Genomic DNA, 23,348 nt, shown 5'->3' on the forward strand with positions numbered 1-23,348 from the left:
GGGGGAGAAGAGAATGAGAAGAGCTGACGAGATGGAAGCTCTTGCTGGGTATGGTACGGCCTGGGCGGGGACTTTACAGTATTGTTCTTTATGTTCTGCAGCTTTACAGTTTGCAAAACCAGTACATAAATCTTACAGCTTTGCAATCTAGCACAGCTAGTGCATACAATAAATACTCTATTACTCTAAGTTCTTGGACATCAGACTGTCCAATCTATACCGGACACCCCTGAGGACAGTTACCACCAGGCAACCTTTATTTGCCTACCTCCATCATTAGCAGTTGTCTGCTCTGCGCCTATATATTGCATTTATACTGCATTTAGTGTTGTCCTTAAATGCTGCTGCAGTTATTGCATCTTCTGTTCCACAAGACTGCTGGAAGAAACGGCTCCTGATACTTTGCTCTTCCTCCAAGCCTCACTTTTGCTTCATTAAAGGCTTCATAGAGATCGCTTTCCTCCACGCCGTTCCTATGACTTCATCCAGGATGACAACTCCACTGGGGGGGTTCATTAGAGATGTGAAAAGCGGAGGAAGCCGTCATATGCGAGTTCACATCACCGTCGCTGTGCTATCTCCTCTTTCTCATGCAGGTCTCCAGTCTCCGGAGTTCATCAGCTGAATTATAGAAAATGTCAAACTCTGCAGCCCCCCATCCTCTCCAGACTGACAGGATCCAGCCCAGGGTGTCACTCTGCAGGCAGCACACCACGGAATCCTTGGACACGACAGCAGCTTCTATACAGACCCTGGAAGGCAGAGCACAGACCCATCACATATCTGTTTACAGCAAAGAAAGCAAAATGATTCTTACTCTGAATGGTGTAAGGTTATCAGTGGTGTACCCCAAGGTTAAGTGTTGGGACCCTTACTTTTTAATATCTTTATAAATGATATCGGGTCTGGGATTAAAAGTAACATTTCTGTCTTTGCAGATGACACCAAGCTATGCAGTGGAATAACGTCCTTACAGGATGTCTCCAACTTACAAGCTGACCTAAATGCTCTGTCTAATTGGGTGACTATGTGGCAAATGACGTTTAATGTTGATAAATATAAAGTTATGCACTCCCCCAGAAGGATCTGGGGGAATCCATGGTGGAGAAGGATCTGGGGGGAATCCATGGTGGAGAAGGATCTGGGGGGAATCCATGGTGGAGAAGGATCTGGGGGGAATCCATGGTGGAGAAGGATCTGGGGGGAATCCATGGTGGAGAAGGATCTGGGGGGAATCCATGGTGGAGAAGGATCTGGGGGGAATCCATGGTGGAGAAGGATCTGGGGGGAATCAATGGTGGAGAAGGATCTGGGGGAATCCATGGTGGAGAAGGATCTGGGGGGAATCCATGGTGGAGAAGGATCTGGGGGGAATCCATGGTGGAGAAGGATCTGGGGGGAATCCATGGTGGAGAAGGATCTGGGGGGAATCCATGGTGGAGAAGGATCTGGGGGGAATCCATGGTGGAGAAGGATCTGGGGGGAATCCATGGTGGAGAAGGATCTGGGGGGAATCCATGGTGGAGAAGGATCTGGGAAGAATCCATGGTGGAGAAGGATATGGGGGGAATCCATGGTGGAGAAGGATCTGGGGGGAATCCATGGTGGAGAAGGATCTGGGGGGAATCCATGGTGGAGAAGGATCTGGGGGGAATCCATGGTGGAGAAGGATCTGGGGGGAATCCATGGTGGAGAAGGATCTGGGAAGAATCCATGGTGGAGAAGGATATGGGGGGAATCCATGGTGGAGAAGGATATGGGGGGAATCCATGGTGGAGAAGGATCCGGGGGAAATCCATGGTGGAGAAGGATCTGGGGGAATCCATGGTGGAGAAGGATCTGGGGGAATCCATGGTGGAGAGGGATCTGGGAGAATACATGGTGGAGAGGGATCTGGGGGAATCAATGGTGGAGAAGGATCTGGGGGAATCAATGGTGGAGAAGGATCTGAGTGAATCAACGTTGGAGAAGGATCTGGGTGAATCAATGGTGGAGAAGGATCTGAAGGAATCAATGGTTGAGAAGGATCTGGGGGAATCAATGGTGGAGAAGGATCTGGGGGTTTTGGTAGATCATAAGCTCAATAATAAAATGCAATGCCAAGCTGTGGTTTCCAAAGCGAGCAAAGTCCTTTCTTGTATTAGGAGAGGTATGGACTCCAGAGAGAGAGATATAACTTTGCCCCTGTTCAAATCATTAGTAAGACTTCATCTGGAATATGCAGTTCAGTTTTGGGCTCCAGTTTTCAAAAAGGATATACAGGAACTGGAGAAAGTGCAGAGAAAGACAACCAAACTGATAAGAGGCATGGAGGAACTCAGCTATGAGGAAAGGTTAGAGGAACTGAATTTATTCCCTCCTGAGAAGAAGAGATTAAGGGGTCCATATAGTGAACTTGGTGTTGAGTTATTCACTTTACGGTCAAACACTGAGGACAAGGGGGTACTCTTTACGTCTAGAGGAAAAAAGATTTAATCTCCAAATACAGAAAGGTTTCTTTACAGTAAGAGCTGTGAAAAAAATGTGGAATAGACTCCCGCCAGAGGTGGTTCTGGCAAACTCAGTATATTGCTTTCAGAAAGGCCAGGATTCTTTCCTAAATGTACATAATATAACTGGGTACTGACGGTTTCGCCTTCCTCTGGATCAACTGTGGGTATAGGGTTGTGTATATGGGATTGTATGATATTTTTTATTTTATTTATTTTTTATGGTTGAACTGGATGGACTTGTGTCTTTTTTCAACCTGACTAACTATGTAACAAAACAGCAGCAGTGCAAACTGAACTATGAAGAAGTATTATTTTCACACTGATCGCTAGTGTATTCTTCTTAAAGCGTAACTCCACTTTTGTTGAGAAAATAAACATTCCTCTCTGGGTGATCAATGTACGTTGCAAGGAGTATAACAAGCTTTGTTGCAGATTCCTAACTTTTGTTATTCTGAAGTAATCCAATGTGTGTTTGTCTGTGCCTCTGTGCTTAGTGGGTCTAATGGGCGTGGTTTCATAATTAACTGTCAGCTGTGCAGCTGCAGAGCACTAATTAGGAAATATTCTGGGCCTGCATCCCTTTAGATTAGTGGTTCTCAAACTGGAGGCCGGAATCCCCCTCGGGGGTCAAATGGCGATTTGCCAGGGGTCACCAAATCCTGGGCTGTTACTGAAGCCCGCACCTCTCTCTCAACCTTTTCGCAGCTGCCCAGCAGGGCTGTCCCTGGAGCCCGTGGCCACCCATTTAGCCTTTTGGCAGTTGCCTATTCAGTTCCAGCATTGGTGGGAAGCAGAGACTAGAGGTCAGCTGACTGGTGAGGAATGTGAAGTGGGAGAGGCTGGAGGAGACCCTATCTCCTGATTTCAGCATAGGGGTCACTGCTGCGAGACACTGCGAAGCTGGAGACATAGTGAGTAACACTACCTGTGATTAGAGTTGCCATTAAAAGTCCCCACTACAGTTCTCAGATCAGCAGATGACCTTGATCAAGAGCACCCAGGTTGGCCGATCAGAACTCTTCCCCAGCACTGCCACTCATCCCAACTCCCTGCCAGCACTGCCACTCATCCCAACTCTCCGCCAGCACTGCCACTCATCCCAACTCCCCGCCAGCACTGCCACTCATTCCAACTCCCCGCCAGCACTGCCACTCATCCCAACTCCCCGCCAGCACTGCCACTCATCCCAACTCCCCGCCAGCACTGCCCACTCATCCCAACTCCCCGCCAGCACTGCCCACTCATCCCAACTCCCCGCCAGCACTGCCCACTCATCCCAACTCCCCGCCAGCACTGCCCACTCATCCCAACTCCCCGCCAGCACTGCCCACTCATCCCAACTCCCCGCCAGCACTGCCCACTCATCCCAACTCCCCGCCAGCACTGCCCACTCATCCCAACTCCCCGCCAGCACTGCCCACTCATCCCAACTCCCCGCCAGCACTGCCCACTCATCCCAACTCCCCGCCAGCACTGCCACTCATCCCAACTCCCCGCCAGCACTGCCCACTCATCCCAACTCCCCGCCAGCACTGCCCACTCATCCCAACTCCCCGCCAGCACTGCCCACTCATCCCAACTCCCCGCCAGCACTGCCCACTCATCCCAACTCCCCGCCAGCACTGCCACTCATCCCAACTCCCCGCCAGCACTGCCACTCATCCCAACTCCCCGCCAGCACTGCCACTCATCCCAACTCTCCGCCAGCACTGCCACTCATCCCAACTCCCCGCCAGCACTGCCACTCATCCCAACTCTCCGCCAGCACTGACACTCATCCCAACTCCCCGCCAGCACTGCCACTCATCCCAACTCCCCGCCAGCACTGCCACTCATCCCAACTCTCCGCCAGCACTGACACTCATCCCAACTCCCCGCCAGCACTGACACTCATCCCATTCCCCCCACCAAGGAGTAAGAGAAGGAATACAAATACATGGAAGGGAGAGGAACAAAGAAAAAGGGAAACAAGGAATAAGAGAAAGAACAAGAAAGATGGCTAGAGAGAGGGATGGGAAAAAAAAAAAAAAAGAAATTAGGATAGAGAGAGATAAAAGTGAAAGAAAGGAGAACAAAGAGAAAGAGGGGTATAACCCAAAATGTACCATAAGGGGTTTTAATACTGTACGAGTGGAAGGGACTCAATGTTCGTGGGTCAGGAGCCCAAATTACTTGTCTTGCCTTGGGTGCTGACAACCCACGCTATGAAAATAATTTTATTGTTAGGGGTCCCCACAACTTCGGGAAATATTATCAAGGGGTCACAGCACTAGAAGGGTTGAGAACCACTGCTTTAGATGTGCTCCTATTGAAGGTATATCTCCAAACATGACATTTTTGTTGCAGGGGATGCCTGAAATCTGACTTGTATCTTAGGCAGACTTCTGGGAAAATTGGTGAGCCAATCACACAAGCAGGAAATGGTTTCTGGGGAGTGGTCAGTACACACTCTGTGTACAGACCAACTCCAGGTGGCCATATTGCATTCTCAGAAAATTACAGTGGCTGTAGATTGAAATGGAAAGGTCATTTTTAAGAACATTTAATCATAATATGATTAATGTCGCAATTATATACGCTATATTATTTTTTCTTTATTAGATATTTATTTTCCCCATGAAAGTGGAGTTACCCTTTAACCACTTCTGGCACTTTTTGTTTACAAGTTTAAATCAGTATGTCCATGCACATTACTCTACGGAATAAAATGGTGATTTTTTTTTTTTTTAAATCAAATGTTATTTGCGCAGGAGTTTTGCAAACGCAATCTTTTGGGACAAAATACACTTTAGTGAATTGAAAAACAAAAACAAAACACAATATTTACCCCATTTTTAATTTTTTTGTATAATGTGTAATGCCACGATCAGAATTTCGGCCAGCAAAAGACAGATGAGAGCTTTTCATCGGAAAATTCGACCGGGTGTATGCTCCATCGGAATTTAGCTGTCCGAATTCCCGCCAGCAAAAATTTGATAGCATGTTCTCAATTTTCCCGATGGAAAAACTTTCTATCGGAAATTCCGATCGTGTGTATGCAATTCCGAAGCGCAAAAGCTCACGCGTGCTCAGATTCAGCTATGAGATGGAAGCTATTGGCTACTGGGTATTGAACTTCCTTTTTATAGTCCCGTCGTACGTGTTTTACATCCCCATGTTCTTGGCGGTCAGAATTTGGTGTGACGGTGTGTAGGCAAGACAGTTTGAGCGGAATTCCGTTGGAATTCCGACGGAAAAACCATCAGAGCTTTTTCCGAAGAGAATTTCGATAGTGTGTACGTGGCATAAGATCATGTTACACTGAGTAAATAGATACCCAACACGTCATGCTTTAAAACTGCGCACGCTCGTGGAATGGCGACAAACTGGAGTACTTAAAAATCTCCGTAGGCGGCGATTTAAGTGCCTTTACAGGTTACCCGTTTAGAGTTATACAGGAGGTCTCATGCTAGAATTATTCCTCTTGTTCCAGCGTCTGCAGCGATATCTCATATGTGTGGTGCGAATACCGTTTACATATGCATGCGCAACTTATGTATGTGTTTGCATCTCCACACAAACACGGAGGGATGGAGGCACTTTAAACATTTTTTTTTAAATATTTTACACTATGCCTTTTATTTATTATTTTTTTGATCACTTTTATTCCTATTACAAGGAATGTAAACATCCCTTCTAATAGAAATAAGGATGACAAGTCCTCTTTATGGATGCACTGTCAGATTGTTTCTCAGGCAAGCAGGCGGGAGGGGGAGGGGTGGTATAGCGGCACTTTTTTTCGGCCACTAGCCGGGTACTTCTAACCCCTGCTAGCGGCCGAAGAAAGGGTTAAAAGCACCCGTGTTGCGGCGCTGCCGAAGTGCTTTGCATTCATTTCAATGGGCAAGGCGTTTTGGGAGCGGTGTATACACACTGGGGAGGCATGAGCGCCTGAAAAGCATGTGAAAGGGGTCTTAGCAATACCGGTAGTCAAGGAACGTAACTGTTTTGAAACTATTAAATCGATGGGTTTAGTTCCGTTTTATGATCTACCGCTGCTCAGGAGATCCGGGCTTCAGCAAAATGGCAGCCTGCAGCAAGAAGAAACAAGAACAATGCTGGAGGCAATTTACAGCACATACTAATTTTGGTAGCAATTTATTATTTTGGAATGTATGTTCCTTGCTAAAAACAAACATTCTTTTTTTAAAGTTGTTATGGGTAAAGTTCTGCTTTAAGCACCCCATAGAGGATTCGATTTTCTTTCCTTCCATCGCGGGTGGAAAGAAAGAAAATCGCTCGATTTCCTCATCAACACAGTAAATCCTCCCGTAACTGTGTCAGGAGCGCACAAGACGCGCGCTCTACACACAACTGTATTTACATTTGGTTACACAAATATGTGGCCGCTCAGCGTCAAGGCCCACCCACCGAGAGGCCACGTATTTGCGTACTGTCGGCACCAAGAGGTTATGATCACTTTAATGACCTCTACTTGTTTATTTCCAATCTAGTAATGAATGACACCAGGCCTGCTTCCAAAGACACGGAGTTAGGCTTTTTGCCGTGTTTAAGAGATTTGGGGTATGCAAATGTATAGGATGTGATCAAGGTGGGAATGTCATGGAACAGAATTTGCAATGGGTCAGGCCTGATGGGATTACGGTGCCATCTTTTGTAACCAAGGCAAAATCGCCTTCCAAGAAGCTCTTCAGGCAGTTTAATTCCATTTATTTTTAATTCTGTTTTACGGCTGAAGTGTCTTACCCGTCTTTTGCCAGATCCCCCGGCTGCAATACAGCGATCACCCGTCCTCTCTGTCCTCCACACTCCTTCTCCAGTCCTATGATTATGATGTCACCGCCACGTCTGAAACAATACAGGTAATAAAAACACTCAGAGCTATGCACAGTTCAGATCTTATAATTTTCTTAAAATTTTAGGCATGTCTCCCCAAGACTCTACAAACAGTTTTGTAATCTTTCACCAGAAGAAAGTTTTAGAATCCCAAAAATATATAAAAATCACTAATCCAGGAAATTCTGTAAATCCAGCATTAGCCGAATTCTAGAGCTGCACGATTCTGACCAAAATCAGGATCATGATTTTATTGCTTAGAATAAAGATCACGATTCTCGTGGTGCAACATCATCTTTCACATTATACAAAAAAAAAAAAAAAAAAAAATGGGCTTTACTGTTTAATTTTTTATTAATGAATTAAAGTGTGTTTTTTCCAAAAACACTGCGTTTGAAAGACCGCTCTGTAAATACAGTGTGACATAAAATATTGCGCAACCGCTAGTTTATTCTGTAGGGTCTCTGCTAAAAAAAAAATATATATATATATATATATATATATATATATATATATATATAATGTTTGGGGGTTCTAAGTAGTTTTCTAGCAAAAAAATAATGATTTTAACTTGTAAACATCAAGTGTGAGAAAAAAGGTTTAGTGTTTCCACCCAAAATGCAACTTCCGCTTTAAGCATTCCTCGCCCCCCTTAAAGCGGGATTCCACCCTAAAGTGGAACCTCCGCTGATCGGATCCCTCCCCCCCTCCGGTGTCACAATTGACACCTTTCAGGGGGGTGGAGATACCTGTCAAAGACAGGTATTTACACCCACTTCCGGGCATAGACTCCCGTGGGAGTCTACGCCATTTCCTGCGCTGTCTGCTGGGACACACACGGGTCCCAGTGACAGCGCGGAGATTTCCTATTGCGCGGCGACGGCTCGCGCATGCGCAGTAGGGAACCGGGAAGTGAAGCCGATTCGCTTCACTTCCTGATTCCCTCACCTAGAATGGTGGCGGCAGCAGCCGAGAGCCGAGCGATCGATCGGCCTCGGCTGCCGGCATTGCTGGAACCCGGGACAGGTGAGTGTCGATTTATTAAAAGTCAGCAGCTGTAGTATTTATAGCTGCTGGCTTTTAATATTTTTTTTTTTGGTGGAATCCCTCTTTAAGCCCCATACACACTATCAGATTTTCTGATGACTTTTGTCTTCAGATCTACCAAAACCATATAATATGAGATCAAACCTTAGGAGTTTCAATTTGTATGCAATCAGGCAGGCCCTTGCACTATACGGTTTTGGTAAATCTGAAGACAAAAATCAGCAGAAAATCTGATATTGTGTATGGGGCTTTACATGCCACATGTGGCATGTCATTTTTTTTGGGGGGGGGGGGGGGAGTGGGTATCTGGCTTTGACAGGTACTTAGGCTGGATTCACACCTATGCAAACATGATCTGTAGTGCAAATCTGCAAAATGCAAAAAGCACAAAAAATGCATAGGTGTGAATGTAGCCTTAATGTCCCACTTCCTCCTTCTGTCCCTTGGCCGCGTAGGCGACTTCTCCCTCTTTGCAATCTTTTGGGACACTTCACAGGTCTCAGAAGATTGCCTGGCCATTAGGAGAGCGCAGCGCAGTGCGCACGCGGCTGTGAAGCCACAAGCTGTCACAGCCGGGCGCCCGCACTTACAATGCCGGCGCTGCAGAGAGGCGGGGGAGAGGAGCGAGGTATCGGGCGGCCGTGGGACAGGTGAGTGTCTGTTTATTAAAAATCAGCAGCTACACTTTTTTTTGCCCGAAAGTGCCTTTCAAAAACGCGATTCTGAAGGTTTTTTTGTCTCCAAATGTTCCTGTGAAAATATGCCTGTGAATTCCCTAATGTACATTGACATATAGGCTAACATTGAGCTGCTTCTACATACTGAAGAAAAAAAAAAGAAAAACGCCGGTATAGGCAGAATTTTTTATGCCCAGTGTGCAGGGACCCCCTAATCTGATGTGTAGATCCTTATTTAAAGTACCGGTAAACCTGGTGATAAAGTAATGTCTCTTGAAAGCTTGTCCTGACGTGGGCAGCAAGTTAACCACTTGAGCTCCACGCCTTTTTCTGACACTTTTTGTTTACATGTAACAATCAGTAATTTTTGCTAAAAAATTACTTGGAACTCCCAAAAATTATATGTTTTTTTAAAGCAGAGGCCCTAGAGCAGTGATGGCGAACCTTGGCACCCCAGATGTTTTGGAACTACATTTCCCATGCTGCTCATGCACTCTTCAGTGTGGTGGAGCATCATGGGAAATGAAGTTCCAAAACATCTGGGGTGCCAAGGTTCGCCATCACTGCCCTAGAGAATAAACTGGTGGGTGGTGGAATTTTTTTATGCCACAAAGTATTTGGGAAACAGTTTTTCAAACGCAATTTTTTTGGGGAAAAAGCATACCGTTTTTGAATTTTAATGCACAAAAACACAATATAATACCCAATTGTTAGGTAAAATGTAAAAGATAATGTTACGCCAAGTAAATAGATACCCAACACGTCACACTTTAAAATTGCACATTCCCATGCAAGGGTGACAAATTACGCAAATTTTACTATCCATAGGCGACGCTTTAAAAGCCTTTACAGGTTACCACTTTAGATTTACAGGAGGTCTGGTGCTGGAATTACTGCCCACGATCGGACATTCACAGTGATATGATCACAGTTTGCGTTTGTGCGACTGCCTTTGCAAGCGAGCACGGGATGACGTTACATTTTTTTATGTTTATTTTTTATTTTTACACTTTTGCTTTAAAAAAAGTTTTTGATCACTTTTATTGTTATCACAAGCAATATAATACAATCAGTACTCTTTATTGAGATATCTGGGGTCTATTAGACCCCAGATCCCTCCTCTGCCCTTAAAGATGTTGTAAAAGCACAAGGTAAAAAAACCTTCAGTGAAGCAGCCCCCCCTAATACTTACCTAAGCCCCATCTCGATCCAGCGATGTCCACGAGAGCCTTGTCTTTCTGGGGACTTGCCCTTCTGATTGGCTTTTGGCAGCAGCAGAAGCCATTGGCTCTCACTGCTGTCAATCATAGTCAGCGAGCCAATCAGGAGATTGAGGGGGTGGGGCTGAGTCATGGCTCTGTGCGTGAATGGACACACAGAACCGGAGGTTGGGAGCACACCTGCTTGGGTGCCTTAAGAGGTGGCTTACGGGCGTGATCACGGGTCCCGTGGACTCGATGTCCCCGGGGGGGTACCCGCGATCGTCTCATGGTGTGGAAGAACGGGGAGATGCTCATGTAAACAAGCATCTCCCCGTTCTGCCTAATGACACTGTCACTGATCTCTGCTCCCTGTAATCGGGAGCAGTGATCAGTGGCATGTCACACACAGCCCCTCCTCCCCACAGTTAGAATCACTCCCTAGGACACACTTAACCCCTACAGCGCCACCTAGTGGTTAACCCCTTCACTGCCAGTCACATTTACACAGTAATCAATAAATTTTTAATTGCACTGATCGCTGTATAAATGTGAATGGTCCCAAAATCACGCTAAAAGTGTCCGATGTGTCCGCCATAATGTCGCAGTCACGATAAAAAAAAAATCACTGACCGCCACCATTACTAGTGAATAAAAAAAAAAAGATCAATAAAAATGCCATAAACTATCCCCCATTTTGTAGACGCTATAAATTTTGCGCAAACCAATCAATAAACGCTTATTGCGAATTTTTTTTACCAAAAATATGTAGAAGAAAACATATCGGCCTAAACTGAGGAAAAAAAATGTTTTATATATTTTTGGGGGATATTTATTATAGCAAAAAGTAAAAAAAAATGTGTTTTTTTCTAAATTGCCGCTATTTTATTTGTTTTGTGGCAGCACGCAGGTAAAATCACCTGGTTGTATTCAGGATGGGAAATATGTGTGTCCTAGATTCAGGCTTTATGCAGACTTTTACAATTAGAGGGGAAGAGTTAATGAGCCCAGCTGTAGTAAGTGGGCTCATTAAGACCTCTACAAAAAACCCCAGCATGCATAGGGAGATGCTCCATCCTGGAACCAGTTTTGTGTGTATAGACTGGGGAGTCTGAGATCTGTTCTGTGCGGTGAGATAACGCCTGTGTGGCAAACCCCTACAATAGAGACAGGGACTGGGGCAGCACAAGGCTGCACCCAGTTGTTAGACAGGGAGTCTACGTGTGTAGTTAGAGGTCAAGCTGACCAGGATTTATTTTCTTGTTTTATTTTGTTTGGCTGTTTATGTATCACTGCATGTAGCCTAAATAAACCGGACCTTTTGTTTTTTGCACCTACACCGCTGTCTGCTGTGCCTGACTTTGTGTTGTGAACCCATCCAGGGGGTCACACACACCCGCTACCGAGCGAACCCCCTCACACTTGGTGGAGAATTTTGGCAGTTTTTTTTTTTTTTTTGTTAAGGCCAGCATGGAAGAGATACTGAGACAGCTGGCTCTCGCAAATGCAAACCAGCAGCAAGCAAATGCAAATCAGCAGCAAACAAATGCAGCTTTACAAAAGAGCCTTGCAGCTCAACAACAAGCCCAGCAGCAGGCAAATGCAAATCAGCAGCAGACAAATGCAACTTTGCAGCAGAGTTTGGAAGCTCAGCAACAAGCCCAGCAGCGATCTGAAGCCCGCTTCATAGACCTGTTGCAGAAGCAAGAGCAGAATTTTCAACAGCAAATAGAGACATTGATACAGCAACGTCCGCAGACCAATGAAGCAAGTGGGTACAATAATACCGCAACCTTTGGTGTGAGCCGTTTACTGACAAAAATGACTGGAGAGGATGATCCGGAGGTGTTTTTGACCACATTTGAAAGGACTGCTGAAAGGGAAAAGTGGCCTAAGGAGCAATGGGCTGGACTGGTGGCCCCTCTGTTAACTGGGGAATCGCAGAAAGCTTATTATGACCTAGAGCCTGACCAAGCAAAAGACTATGTGGTGCTAAAAGCAGAAATATTGGCACGGCTGAGTGTCACCCTGGCAGTCCGGGCTCAGCGTGTGCATAACTGGACTTTTCAGGTTGGAAAACCTCCCAGTTCTCAAATGTATGATCTCATTCACCTGAGCAGGAAGTGGCTGCAGCCCGAGATTTTGACCGCACCAAACATTGTGGAACGTGTGGTTATGGATCGTTTCCTGAGAGCTCTTCCTACTGCCATCCAAAAATGGGTAAGCCATGGAGATCCAAAAAATGCAGATAAACTTGTGGATCTGGTTGAGAGGTACTTGGCTACAGAGAACTTGACCACCTCTTCCAGGGACTCACGGACTTTCCCCCCTAAGACCAGATCATCCCCAGTGGCGGGTAAGATGACTCCAAGGGGTGAGGGTGGAGAGAGTGAGAGGGTGGGAGTTCTACCTAAGGTCTGGCGGGAGCAGCCCAGGAAGCCCATGCTGCAAGAGGCAGCGAAAAAGATTATTTGCTACCGCTGTCGGCAAGAGGGACATATTGCAGCCAATTGCCCCGTTGTGGATGAGCCTATGCAATGTGACTTTATAAGGGAGAGACGTCAGTCGCTGTTTGCGACAGTTGCATGCACTGCCATTCGGGGACCTGAGAAACATTTATGTAAAATGTGTATTAATGGTAGACATGTTGATGTGTTGCTAGATTCAGGTAGCCTGGTAACATTGATAAAAGCTGAATTAGTTACTACAGAGGTCTCTGGGAAGAACAGGGTGGCTGTTATTTGTGTGCATGGGGACACCCGAGAGTATCCTGTAACTTCAGTGTTTTTTGAGACCCCCAAAGGTAACCTCTCTCATCAGGTGGGGTTAGTGTCTCAGTTACCACATGATGCTATTGTGGGAAGGGATTTTCCAAAATTCTGGGAACTCTGGGATTGTCCTGAGGCCCCCATTGGTGCCCCTATAAACCAGGAAGATGACCAGAATTCCTCTGGGAGTGGTGAGGACTCTCCTGAATTTCCCTTGTCGGTATTGGCGGGGGAAACTCGAGAAACTGGGGAGGAGCCAACATCCTCAGATGAAAACATGCCGTCTGTGGAGTTTTCGGATCTTGAGGTTCACAGGGAAAATTTTGCCACAGAACAGTTAAAAGACCCCACCCTAATAAAGGCACGGGAAAATGTGGTGAAAATAGATGGCGAGTTAGTGAACCCAGATAAGACTTGCCCTTATCCTTACTTCACTATGGAAAGGGACCTGCTATATCGAGTGGCTAAAAGGGCAGAAGAAACCATTGAGCAACTTGTAGTGCCCAAACCTTACAGGAAGTTGGTGTTAGAATTGGCTCATGGACACATTCTGGGAGGTCATCTGGGGACAGAGAAAACCAGAGAGAGGGTATTGCAGAGATTCTATTGGTCTGGGGTCATGAAGGAAATAGAAAATTATTGTTCCTCCTGCCCTGTGTGTCAGAAGTCGGCACCTATGCCACATTTCCATAACCCACTGGTACCTCTTCCTATCATTGAGGTCCCCTTTGAGAGGATCGCAATGGATTTGGTAGGTCCGATAATGAAGTCTGCTAGGGGGCATCAGTACATTTTGGTTATATTGGACTATGCCACCCGTTATCCGGAAGCAATTCCTCTCCGAAATACCTCGGCCAAAACCATAGCCAAAGAGCTATCCCTTGTTTTTAGCCGCGTGGGTATTTGTAAGGAACTGCTTACGGACCAAGGTACACCCTTTATGTCCCGGGTTATGAAAGAATTATGCAAGTTGTACAAAGTGAAGCAATTGCGTACATCTGTGTATCACCCCCAAACAGATGGGTTGGTTGAAAGATTCAACAAAACCCTAAAACAAATGTTAAAGAAGGTGGTGGATAGAGATGGAAAGAATTGGGACTGTCTAATACCCTATCTGATGTTTGCCATTAGGGAGGTACCCCAATCCTCTACGGGTTTCTCACCCTTCGAGTTGCCCTATGGGAGACACCCAAGAGGGCTGCTGGATATCGCCAAGGAAACTTGGGAAAATGAGAGTTCTCCTCACAGGAGTGTGATTGAGCATGTCGCCCTGATGCAAGATAGAATTGCACAGGTAATGCCAATTGTAAAGGAACATTTAACCCAAGCGCAGTTAGCACAGCAGAGAGTGTACAACCGTGGGGCCAAGACACGTACTTTTTCCCCGGGGGGATAGGGTCTTGGTGCTAGTCCCTACGGTTGAAAGCAAATTTCTGGCCAAATGGCAAGGTCCATATGAAGTAATTGAAAAAATTAGTGAGGTGAACTACAGGGTTAGACAGCCAGGAAGGCGAAAGCCGGAGCAGATCTATCACGTCAATCTGCTGAAAGCCTGGAGGGATAGGGAATCCCTAGTCGCAGAGACTTTGTCACAAGTACAGCCTGATTGCTTAGTTCCTGAGGTTGGAATAGCAAGCACCTTATCGAAACCCCAACAACAGGAGGTTAAAGAGTTTGTACTTCGTAACAAAGAGATTTTCTCTGAGCTTCCGGGACAAACATCTGGCGTAGAGCATGACATTATCACCCCGCCAGGAGAAAGGGTAAAACTAAAACCTTATAGAATACCAGAGGCCCGATGGGAGGCAATACGTGGGGAGGTTCAAAGGATGCTGGAATTGGGTGTGATAGAGGAGTCCCAGAGTGACTGGTCCAGTCCTATCGTACTAGTGCCCAAACCTGATGGGAGCTGGCGGTTTTGTAACGATTTTAGACAATTAAATAAAGTTACAAAATTTGACACCTACCCCATGCCACGTATAGATGAGTTGGTTGACCGGCTGGGAACAGCCCGATATATGACAACTCTTGATCTCACCAAAGGGTATTGGCAAATTCCCCTGGCCGAGTCGGCCAAGGAGAAAACTGCGTTTGTAACCCCAGATGGGGCATTCCAATATAAGAGAATGCCGTTTGGGTTACAGAATGCACCGGCAACATTCCAGCGGAAAATGGATAAGATTCTGAGGCCCCATCATAAATATGCTGCAGCTTACCTGGATGATGTGATTATCCATAGCACAGACTGGGTCTCACATTTGCCAAAAGTACAAGCAGTCCTAGACTCTATCCGGGAAGCTGTGTTTACGGCCAATCCAAAGAAGTGTACTATTGGACAGGAGGAGGCCAAATATCTTGGGTACACTATTGGGAGGGGGGTGATAAAACCCCAAGTCAATAAAGTCGAGGCCATACAGAGTTGGCCACGTCCCAACAGCAAGAAACAGGTACGAGCCTTTCTGGGAATCGCTGGCTATTATCGACGATTCATTCCCCATTTTGCTTCTCAGGCTGTGCCCCTCACCAACCTGACAAAAGGGAAAGAGTCGGTTATGGTTAAATGGTCCCCAGAGGCTGAGGAAGCATTTCAGTCCTTAAAAACAGCCTTATGTAGCCAGCCAGTGTTGTACTCACCAGACTTCTCTAAGGACTTTGTTGTACAAACTGATGCATCAGACGTTGGGTTAGGAGCAGTGTTATCCCAGGTCTGGAACGGGGAAGAGCACCCAGTCATTTACCTCAGCAGGAAGTTGAAGTCCCATGAGGTAAATTACTCCACGATTGAGAAGGAATGTTTAGCAGTGAAGTGGGCTCTAGATTCCCTTCGGTACTACCTGCTAGGTAGGCACTTTGACCTGGTGACTGATCACGCTCCTTTAAAGTGGATGGCTCAAAACAAGGAGACCAATAGAAGGGTAAATAGGTGGTTCCTGGCCCTACAGGAATTTAACTTTACAGTTAAGCATCGCCCTGGTGTTAAAATGGGGAATGTGGATGCTTTCTCTCGGATACATGCGTGTCTGGCTGCTTGTGTTACAACCCCAAGGTTGAAACAAGAGGGGGGGGGGTATGTGGCAGCACGCAGGTAAAATCACCTGGTTGTATTCAGGATGGGAAATATGTGTGTCCTAGATTCAGGCTTTATGCAGACTTTTACAATTAGAGGGGAAGAGTTAATGAGCCCAGCTGTAGTAAGTGGGCTCATTAAGACCTCTACAAAAAACCCCAGCATGCATAGGGAGATGCTCCATCCTGGAACCAGTTTTGTGTGTATAGACTGGGGAGTCTGAGATCTGTTCTGTGCGGTGAGTTAACGCCTGTGTGGCAAACCCCTACAATAGAGATAGGGACTGGGGCAGCACAAGGCTGCACCCAGTTGTTAGACAGGGAGTCTACGTGTGTAGTTAGAGGTCAAGCTGACCAGGATTTATTTTCTTGTTTTATTTTGTTTGGCTGTTATATGTATCACTGCATGTAGCCTAAATAAACCGGACCTTTTGTTTTTTGCACCTACACCGCTGTCTGCTGTGCCTGACTTTGTGTTGTGAACCCATCCAGGGGGTCACACACACCCGCTACCGAGCGAACCCCCTCACAGTTTATAGAGGAAAAAATAAAAACCACAGAGGTGATCAAATACCACCAAAAGAAACCTCTATTTGTGGGAAAAAGAGGACGTCAATTTTGTTTAGGAGCCACATTGCACGACCGCGCAATTGTCAGAGCCTAATCGCAAAAAAGTGCTTTGGTCTTTGGCCAGCCAAATGGTCCGGGTGGTTAAGTGGTTAAATTAAGACTACAGGGATAGTCCCCTATGCAACTGTAAATTAGTCTCTGGAGGTTGATCAATGGTTTTATTATTGGCCAGCTCAGATCTATAATACCTAAGCATTACAGTGCAGTGTTCCCAGTGCTTATCCAATGCTGACTCCCTATCCGCCAGTATCTGCTGCAGCTACAAACCCAGCCAAGTGCTGCAGGCACTGCTGTGGGTGATTTTGACAAATGGAGTGCAAACGCAATACTGAAAGCACATTTCGGCACACATTTTTGGTCCCCATGTTGAGGGAGCTTTGGGAGACTCAAAGAACACAAACCAGGTGCTTCCTTTTGATGAATGAAATGTTCGTGGCCCTAAAACCTTGATATAGAAATGTCTTCATCACAGCAGGAATCACCACTGTACTGCACAAGAGCCAACACTTCATTTGCATTTGGTGCTCAGCCACTAGTACTTACCATGGAGCTTTTTGAATACAAACAAGCACGAAATAGCAAAGAAATTTATAGTGACAATAAATGCCAGGACTAGGGATGGGCAGAAGGGCACGGTGCCCTGGGCACGGTGGTGCCATGAGAGGCTGGGGGGGTGGGAGGTCCTGTGAAGTGTTGCTGCTACTACAATCTGATAGAAGTGTTGACAGCAGCTTTACTACCACTGTCAGCATGGAGAAGTGACAAAGCCCAATCTGGAGAGAGCTGGGAGGAGGTTCAGGCTGTGCTCTCTCTCCCCTCCAGGTTCTTCCTCCTGTCACTGCCATGCTCCTGGATCAGGGCTGTCACATCAGCTACTGCGATCCCTACTGTGAGTCTCTGAGGCCGCGATCCCATACCCCCACACCTCCCCCTGCTGGCTGCCCGTCATAAGTTTTAAAAGCAGCTTCCCCCAGGCTCCTCCTGAACTGTGAGGTGTCAAGAAAAGGAGGAGCCTGGGAGGAAGAACATCCCACGGACATCTACAGCATTGTATGTGAGGGAGGAGACCATAAACTGGGTACACAACTGGATGGGGGGGGGGGGTCAGAGTAGCATATATTCCTGCTGGAGATGACAGCATTTGTGCTAGTGGGGTGGGGGGGGGGGGGAGTGGATTAGTGATAGGAGGAGGGGTTTTGGGGGATATGTGGTAGGAAATTGAAATTTGTGCTAGTAGAGGGGGATTGGTGAAGAGGAATTTTGGGGGGGGGGGGGGGGGTAAGATTTGCTCTAGAAGGAAAAATTGTGGGGGGGGGATTTGTACTGTGGGGAGATTGGGGGGGGGGCAGAGCTAGGAGGGGAGGGAGGATTTTTTTCTTAGGACTTGTGCTGGTAGGGATTATGAGGGAGGGGGAGATATGTGCTAGGAGGGGAGATTGGGGGGAAATTGTGCTGGAAGAGGGGGATTCTGGGGTTGGTGAGGGGTGAGATTTTTCTAGTAAGGAAAATTTCTGTGGGGGGTGGGATTTGTGCTGGTGGTGATTTGGGAGGGGGTGCTAGGAAGGGTAATTTAGGGGGATTTAGGAGGGGTGATTTGTGTTAGGAAGGGTGATGGGAGGGGGGGGGGGATTTATGCCAGTAGGAATGACAACTATGCTCATACATCTTGGGGGTGGCACTGGATCCTGTAGTACCCAATGTGAAAAGGCCAAGGTGTGCCCCACCAGCTGTGAATCCCTTCAGCGCCATAGCATAGCATTCTTGTTCTGTGTGCCCACGGCGGCCACCTCTCCTGCTTACCCCTCAGCCTGCCCCCTGGTGCCAATGATTTTAAAATGATACGTTTGGAGCAGACAGACCACCTTAAATCTATGCTAGTACAGGGAGAGAATGCAAACTCCATAAAACAGATCACCTGAATTTGATCTGGCCTCGATGCCTTTGTAAAAAGGGGTAAATGGCCACTTTTCTGTTCAGTTCTATAATACTACTAATTTAGGAAGAGAAAAAAAAAATGTTTTGAGATGTCCTCCTGTTGGGTCACCACCTCAGGATTATTTAGTCCTAAAATCAGGCCAGCTATTCTCAACCAGGGCTCCTCTCCAGATGTTGTCAGGGGTTCATTGAGCTTTGGCTAATTGCCCCTTTCCATTTAAAGCGGGGTTCCACCGCCGTTTTTTTTTTTTTAGGGTTAATTGCAAGAAGTACGTTTTCTAATTTTTTTACTTACTTTTTTTTTTCTAATGCTCCTGCTGCCATTTTTGGTATTCTAAAGACTTTATAAAAAACGTCTCCTGACGTTTTCCATTTTGCCTCTGGGCATCTGTAAAGCCCACAGGCATTGTCTTCCGGGACACTGTGCTGCTAATGTCCCAGCATGCACCGCCAGTATAATCTCCGATCTCGCGCATGCGCCGATTAAACCACTCGAGCGCTGACAACAACTCAGGTTGCCATCACAACGGGCGGCGTCTTAGGAAGTCCTGCCACGTTGTGATGGCAACTATTCCTTCCTCGCGTGAGAACTCGAGCCTGGGCGCCACACAGACTCCTGGGAAATTGAAAAAACTATCCCAGGAGACAGTGCGGCCAACAGGAAGCGCAGACCTGCCGCTGAAGTCCCACCTATATCCGCAGCCGCACCGCCCCTTTCCGGAATCTCCAGGACCAGGAAATTTAAAAAACGAAAAAGACACAAGATGACAGCAGCAAGGTAAGGGGGATATCCAGCAATTACATAACAAGACAATCCTATAGGCATAGGAGTAGTAATTCGGGTGGAGCTCCGCTTTAATGATCTTTAACTCGTTTTGAGGCCAACACCACTTGGCAGAGCTGGCTGCATTACTAACGAGCATTCTGACCACCCAATTCCACCTCCTCCATCCATGGGACCCTGGCATATCTCTATAAGTAATGATAATATGTGAGACTCAACACCACTTCTCTAAGCCCTTGTACACACGGTCGGACATTCTGACAACCAAATATGTTGGATTTTGTCCGACAGATTTTGTCCGAAACTGTTGCATACACACCTTTCGGACAAAGTTGTCGGAAAATCCGATTGTACATAACGTGATGACGTTTTTTCGTTATGACAGGACTACGTTCAGGCTAGTAGCCAATAGCTTTGGTCTAGGAATTTGATCTGAGCATGCGTGGCACTTTGTCCGTCAGAGTAGGCTACACATGATCGTAGTATGTCCGATTTTACGGACAAGTTGGAAAACTTGGTCCGTCAGATACTCCGACGGAATCAGTCCGATGCAGACCACACACAGTCGGATTATCCGACAACACGGTCCGATAGGACACATTCCGTCGGAATCTCCGACCGTGTGTACAAGGGCTAATGTGACTGAAGATATGTGCACACTCAGAGGTGTAGGCTAGACCCGATATGCATTATTATGTGACCTCCACTGTAGAAGGGGGCATTCTTCCCACTCACCACCAATATAAGGGGTGTTTTTTTCCCCAATGACTTTTAGTAGGGGTTCCTGAAGACCTGAACATGATTTCAAGGGTTCCTCTGGGGTAAAAAGGTTGAGAAAGGTTGGATTAGTCTATTATATTTCAATGTTTTTTTTTTTTTAAAGCAAAGCTCACCTTGGAACCCAAAGCAAATCCTTAACGGCCAGCACCCGTACCGCCTGCAAAAGTATCTTCTCCTCCTCTGTAGGGGGAGCTTTTGTTCCCCAGCTTTCGCTAGGAATCCTGGGCCTTTGTTCCCGTGACAGTTCAGGTTCTTCGCTGTCTGTGGAGAAAAGCGTGCTGTTGTAACTCACTGGTGTACTGGGCAGACTGGAGGAGGACTTAGCTGTTCCTTGAGGTACAGAGGAAGATGATGACAGAGAACAATAGTCGGTCAGGGAATCTTGGTGGCTTAAGAGCTGCACTCCTCGATCTTGGCTGTAGATGATGTTAACTTCGGATTGGCATTGCCTGTCACAGTTTGTTTCCGGCAAGGTGACTGGTGCCAGTTCTGAAGTAGCCTTTAAAGCAAACATGTCCCTTAAGGGGCTACAGTCACCACAGAAATATCGAGCACAGAGTTGGTAGTCAGCAGCATGATACATAACTAAAGTGTTGGTTTTATCATCTAAGCACCAAACTGTGTCTTCTCCGTTGCAGTCTGTGCTGGTTGCCATTGAGATAACGAAAGATGGTGCGGTATAAGGTTCCAGCCTTTTGGTCAGTTTCAGAGATGTGAGTTCCACTATGAGGATGCCAGGCCCATTGCTGTACCACACCTCAGAGCCTCCATTAGAGATCTCCATTGACAGCACAGGGTATGGATTTTGTCTTGGATCTTCATCACCAATCTTGAATAAAGTGCGGTTGGCAGTGCGTGAACAGATATAGGAGCAATCAGCGATTGGGATACCGCTGGATACTGGGAACACCGAGACCAAGCTGTCCGCAAGACCAGCAAACACTAAACAGGAGGTCTGCGTGTAGAAATAAACACAATAAACAATCAGCATCATGTTGAAGTACATAGAGAGGTAGACTAATTTGGGTTAAAGCGGAGGTCCACCCTAAAGTGGACCTTCCGCTCTTTGGAATCCCCCCCCCCCCCCTCCGGCGCCACAATTGGCACCTTTCAGGGGGGAGGGGGTGCAGGTACCTGTACAGCACAGGTATCTGCACCCACTTCCGGCGTAGATTCTGCAGAAGGTACGCCCCTTTCCGCAGAATCTACGCCCCTTTTCGAAAGTCCCCCGCTGCCTGCTGGGAAACACACGGATCCCAGAGACAGCGGGGACCATCCTCATTGCGCAGCGCGACTCGCGCATACGCAATAGGGAACCGGGAAATGAAGCCGAAAAGCTCCACTTCCTGATTCCCATACCCAAGATGGCGGCGGCAGCACCAGAGAGACGATCGAGAGATCGGCTTCGGGTGCCAACATCTGGGCGGGTAAGCTGGGCGGGTAAGTGTCACTATTTTAAAAGTCAGCAGCTGCAGTATTTGTAGCTGCTGGCTTTAAAAAAAAAAAAAAAACGGCGGAACTCCCGGCGGACTCCCGCTTTAAAGCAGAACTTTAATGCCCTGTACACACTGTCGAACATTTCAACGACAAAATCCGGATTTTGACCCAAACTTGTGTTGCATACACGTGGTCGCACAAAATTGCCGGAAAATCCGATCGTTCAGAACGCGGTGGCGTAGAACACGTACGACGGGACTATAAAGAGGGCAGTAGCCAATAGCTTTTGTCTCGTAATTTATTCTGAGCATGCGTGGCACTTTGTGCGTTGGGAACGGTCTACACACAATCGTAATTCAAACGTTTGGATTTTGTTGTCGGAAAATTTTAGATCCTGCTCTCAAACTTTGTGTGTCGGAAATTCAGACGGAAAAAGTCCGATGGAGCTCACACACGATCGGATTTTCCGACAACAAGATCCGATCGCACATTTGCCGTCGGAAAGTCCGACCGTGTGTACAGGGCATAAGAGTATAATTAGCTAATCTTTTCACTGCTCCAACTGACCACACATGTTACAATATGACTTAATTTTCCTAAGATGTACCACCAACTATGTAGAATGCAGGTATACCTACACAATCCATTCAATACAGTGGGGAAAATAATGATTTGATCCCCTGCAGATTTTTTAAGTTTGCCCACCTAAAAAGAAATGAAGGGTCTATAATTTTGATCATAGCTGTATTTTAAATGAGAGAGACAGAATATCAACCAAAAATCCAGAAAAAACACATGAAATAAATGTTATAAACTGAGTTGCAGTTCAGTGAGTAAAATAAGTATTTGATCCCCAACCAACCAACAATAATTCTGGCTCCCATAGACTGGCAACAGTAGGTGCTCATGTGGTACACAGATTAGTCCTGTCAATATAAGGAGCTCCTAACGACAACTTGTTAAGTGTATAAAAGACACCTGTCCACAGAATATTTCTTCCATTCAAAGCTCACCATCATGGGCAAGACCAAAGAGCTGTCAAAGGACATCAGGGACAAGATTGTAGACCTGCACTGGCTGGAATGGGCTACAAGACCATCAGCAAGAAGCTCGGTTAGAAGGAGACAACTGTTGGAGCGATTATTTGAAATACAGAATAACCATCAATCACCCGCAGTCTGGAGCTCCATGCAAGATTTCGACTCATGGGGTGAGGATGATCATGAGAAAAGTGAGGGATCAACCCAGAACTACACAGGAGAAGCTTATGAGTAATCTCAAGGCAGTTGGAAGCACAGTCACCAAACAAATTATTGGTAACACAATACGCCGCCATGGATTGAAATCCTGCAGCGCCCACAAGGTCCCCTCCAATAAGGAGGCACATGTACAGGCCAGTCTGAAGTTTGCCAATGAACATCTAAACAGCTCAGAGAAAGATTAGGAGAAAGTGCTGTGGTCAGGTGAGACCAAAATTGAGCTCTTTGGCATTATGCTTTGGGGCTGTTTCTCTGCTAATGGTACAGGCTAACTTTGCCGCATTGAGGGACCAATGGACGGGACCACGTATTGTAAATTCTTGGATGAAAACCCTTTTCCCTCAGCCAGAACACTGAAGATGGGTCATGGATGGGTCTTCCAGCATGACAATGACCCAAAACATACCGCCAAGGCAACAAAGGAGTGGCTCAAGAAGA

General features: G+C 46.6%; 1 protein-coding gene across 1 annotated transcript in view; it reads right to left on the reverse strand.

The window, feature by feature from the left end:
• Nucleotides 1-234: 234 nt before the first annotated feature.
• LOC143963333 (leucine-rich repeat serine/threonine-protein kinase 1-like) overlaps nucleotides 235-23,348 on the reverse strand; it is a gene marked incomplete in the record, with an annotated part of 364,270 nt that continues 341,156 nt past the window's right edge. The window contains 3 exon segments of the mRNA XM_077472944.1: nucleotides 235-752; nucleotides 7,239-7,340; nucleotides 20,328-21,169. Coding sequence (XP_077329070.1) covers nucleotides 575-752; nucleotides 7,239-7,340; nucleotides 20,328-21,169 — 1,122 coding nt within the window.

Source organism: Lithobates pipiens, unplaced genomic scaffold, assembly GCF_037356315.1.
Source record: "Lithobates pipiens isolate NorthernLeopardFrog02 unplaced genomic scaffold, aLitPip1_a1.2 Scaffold_8, whole genome shotgun sequence".
NCBI classification, from domain to species: Eukaryota; Metazoa; Chordata; class Amphibia; order Anura; family Ranidae; genus Lithobates; species Lithobates pipiens.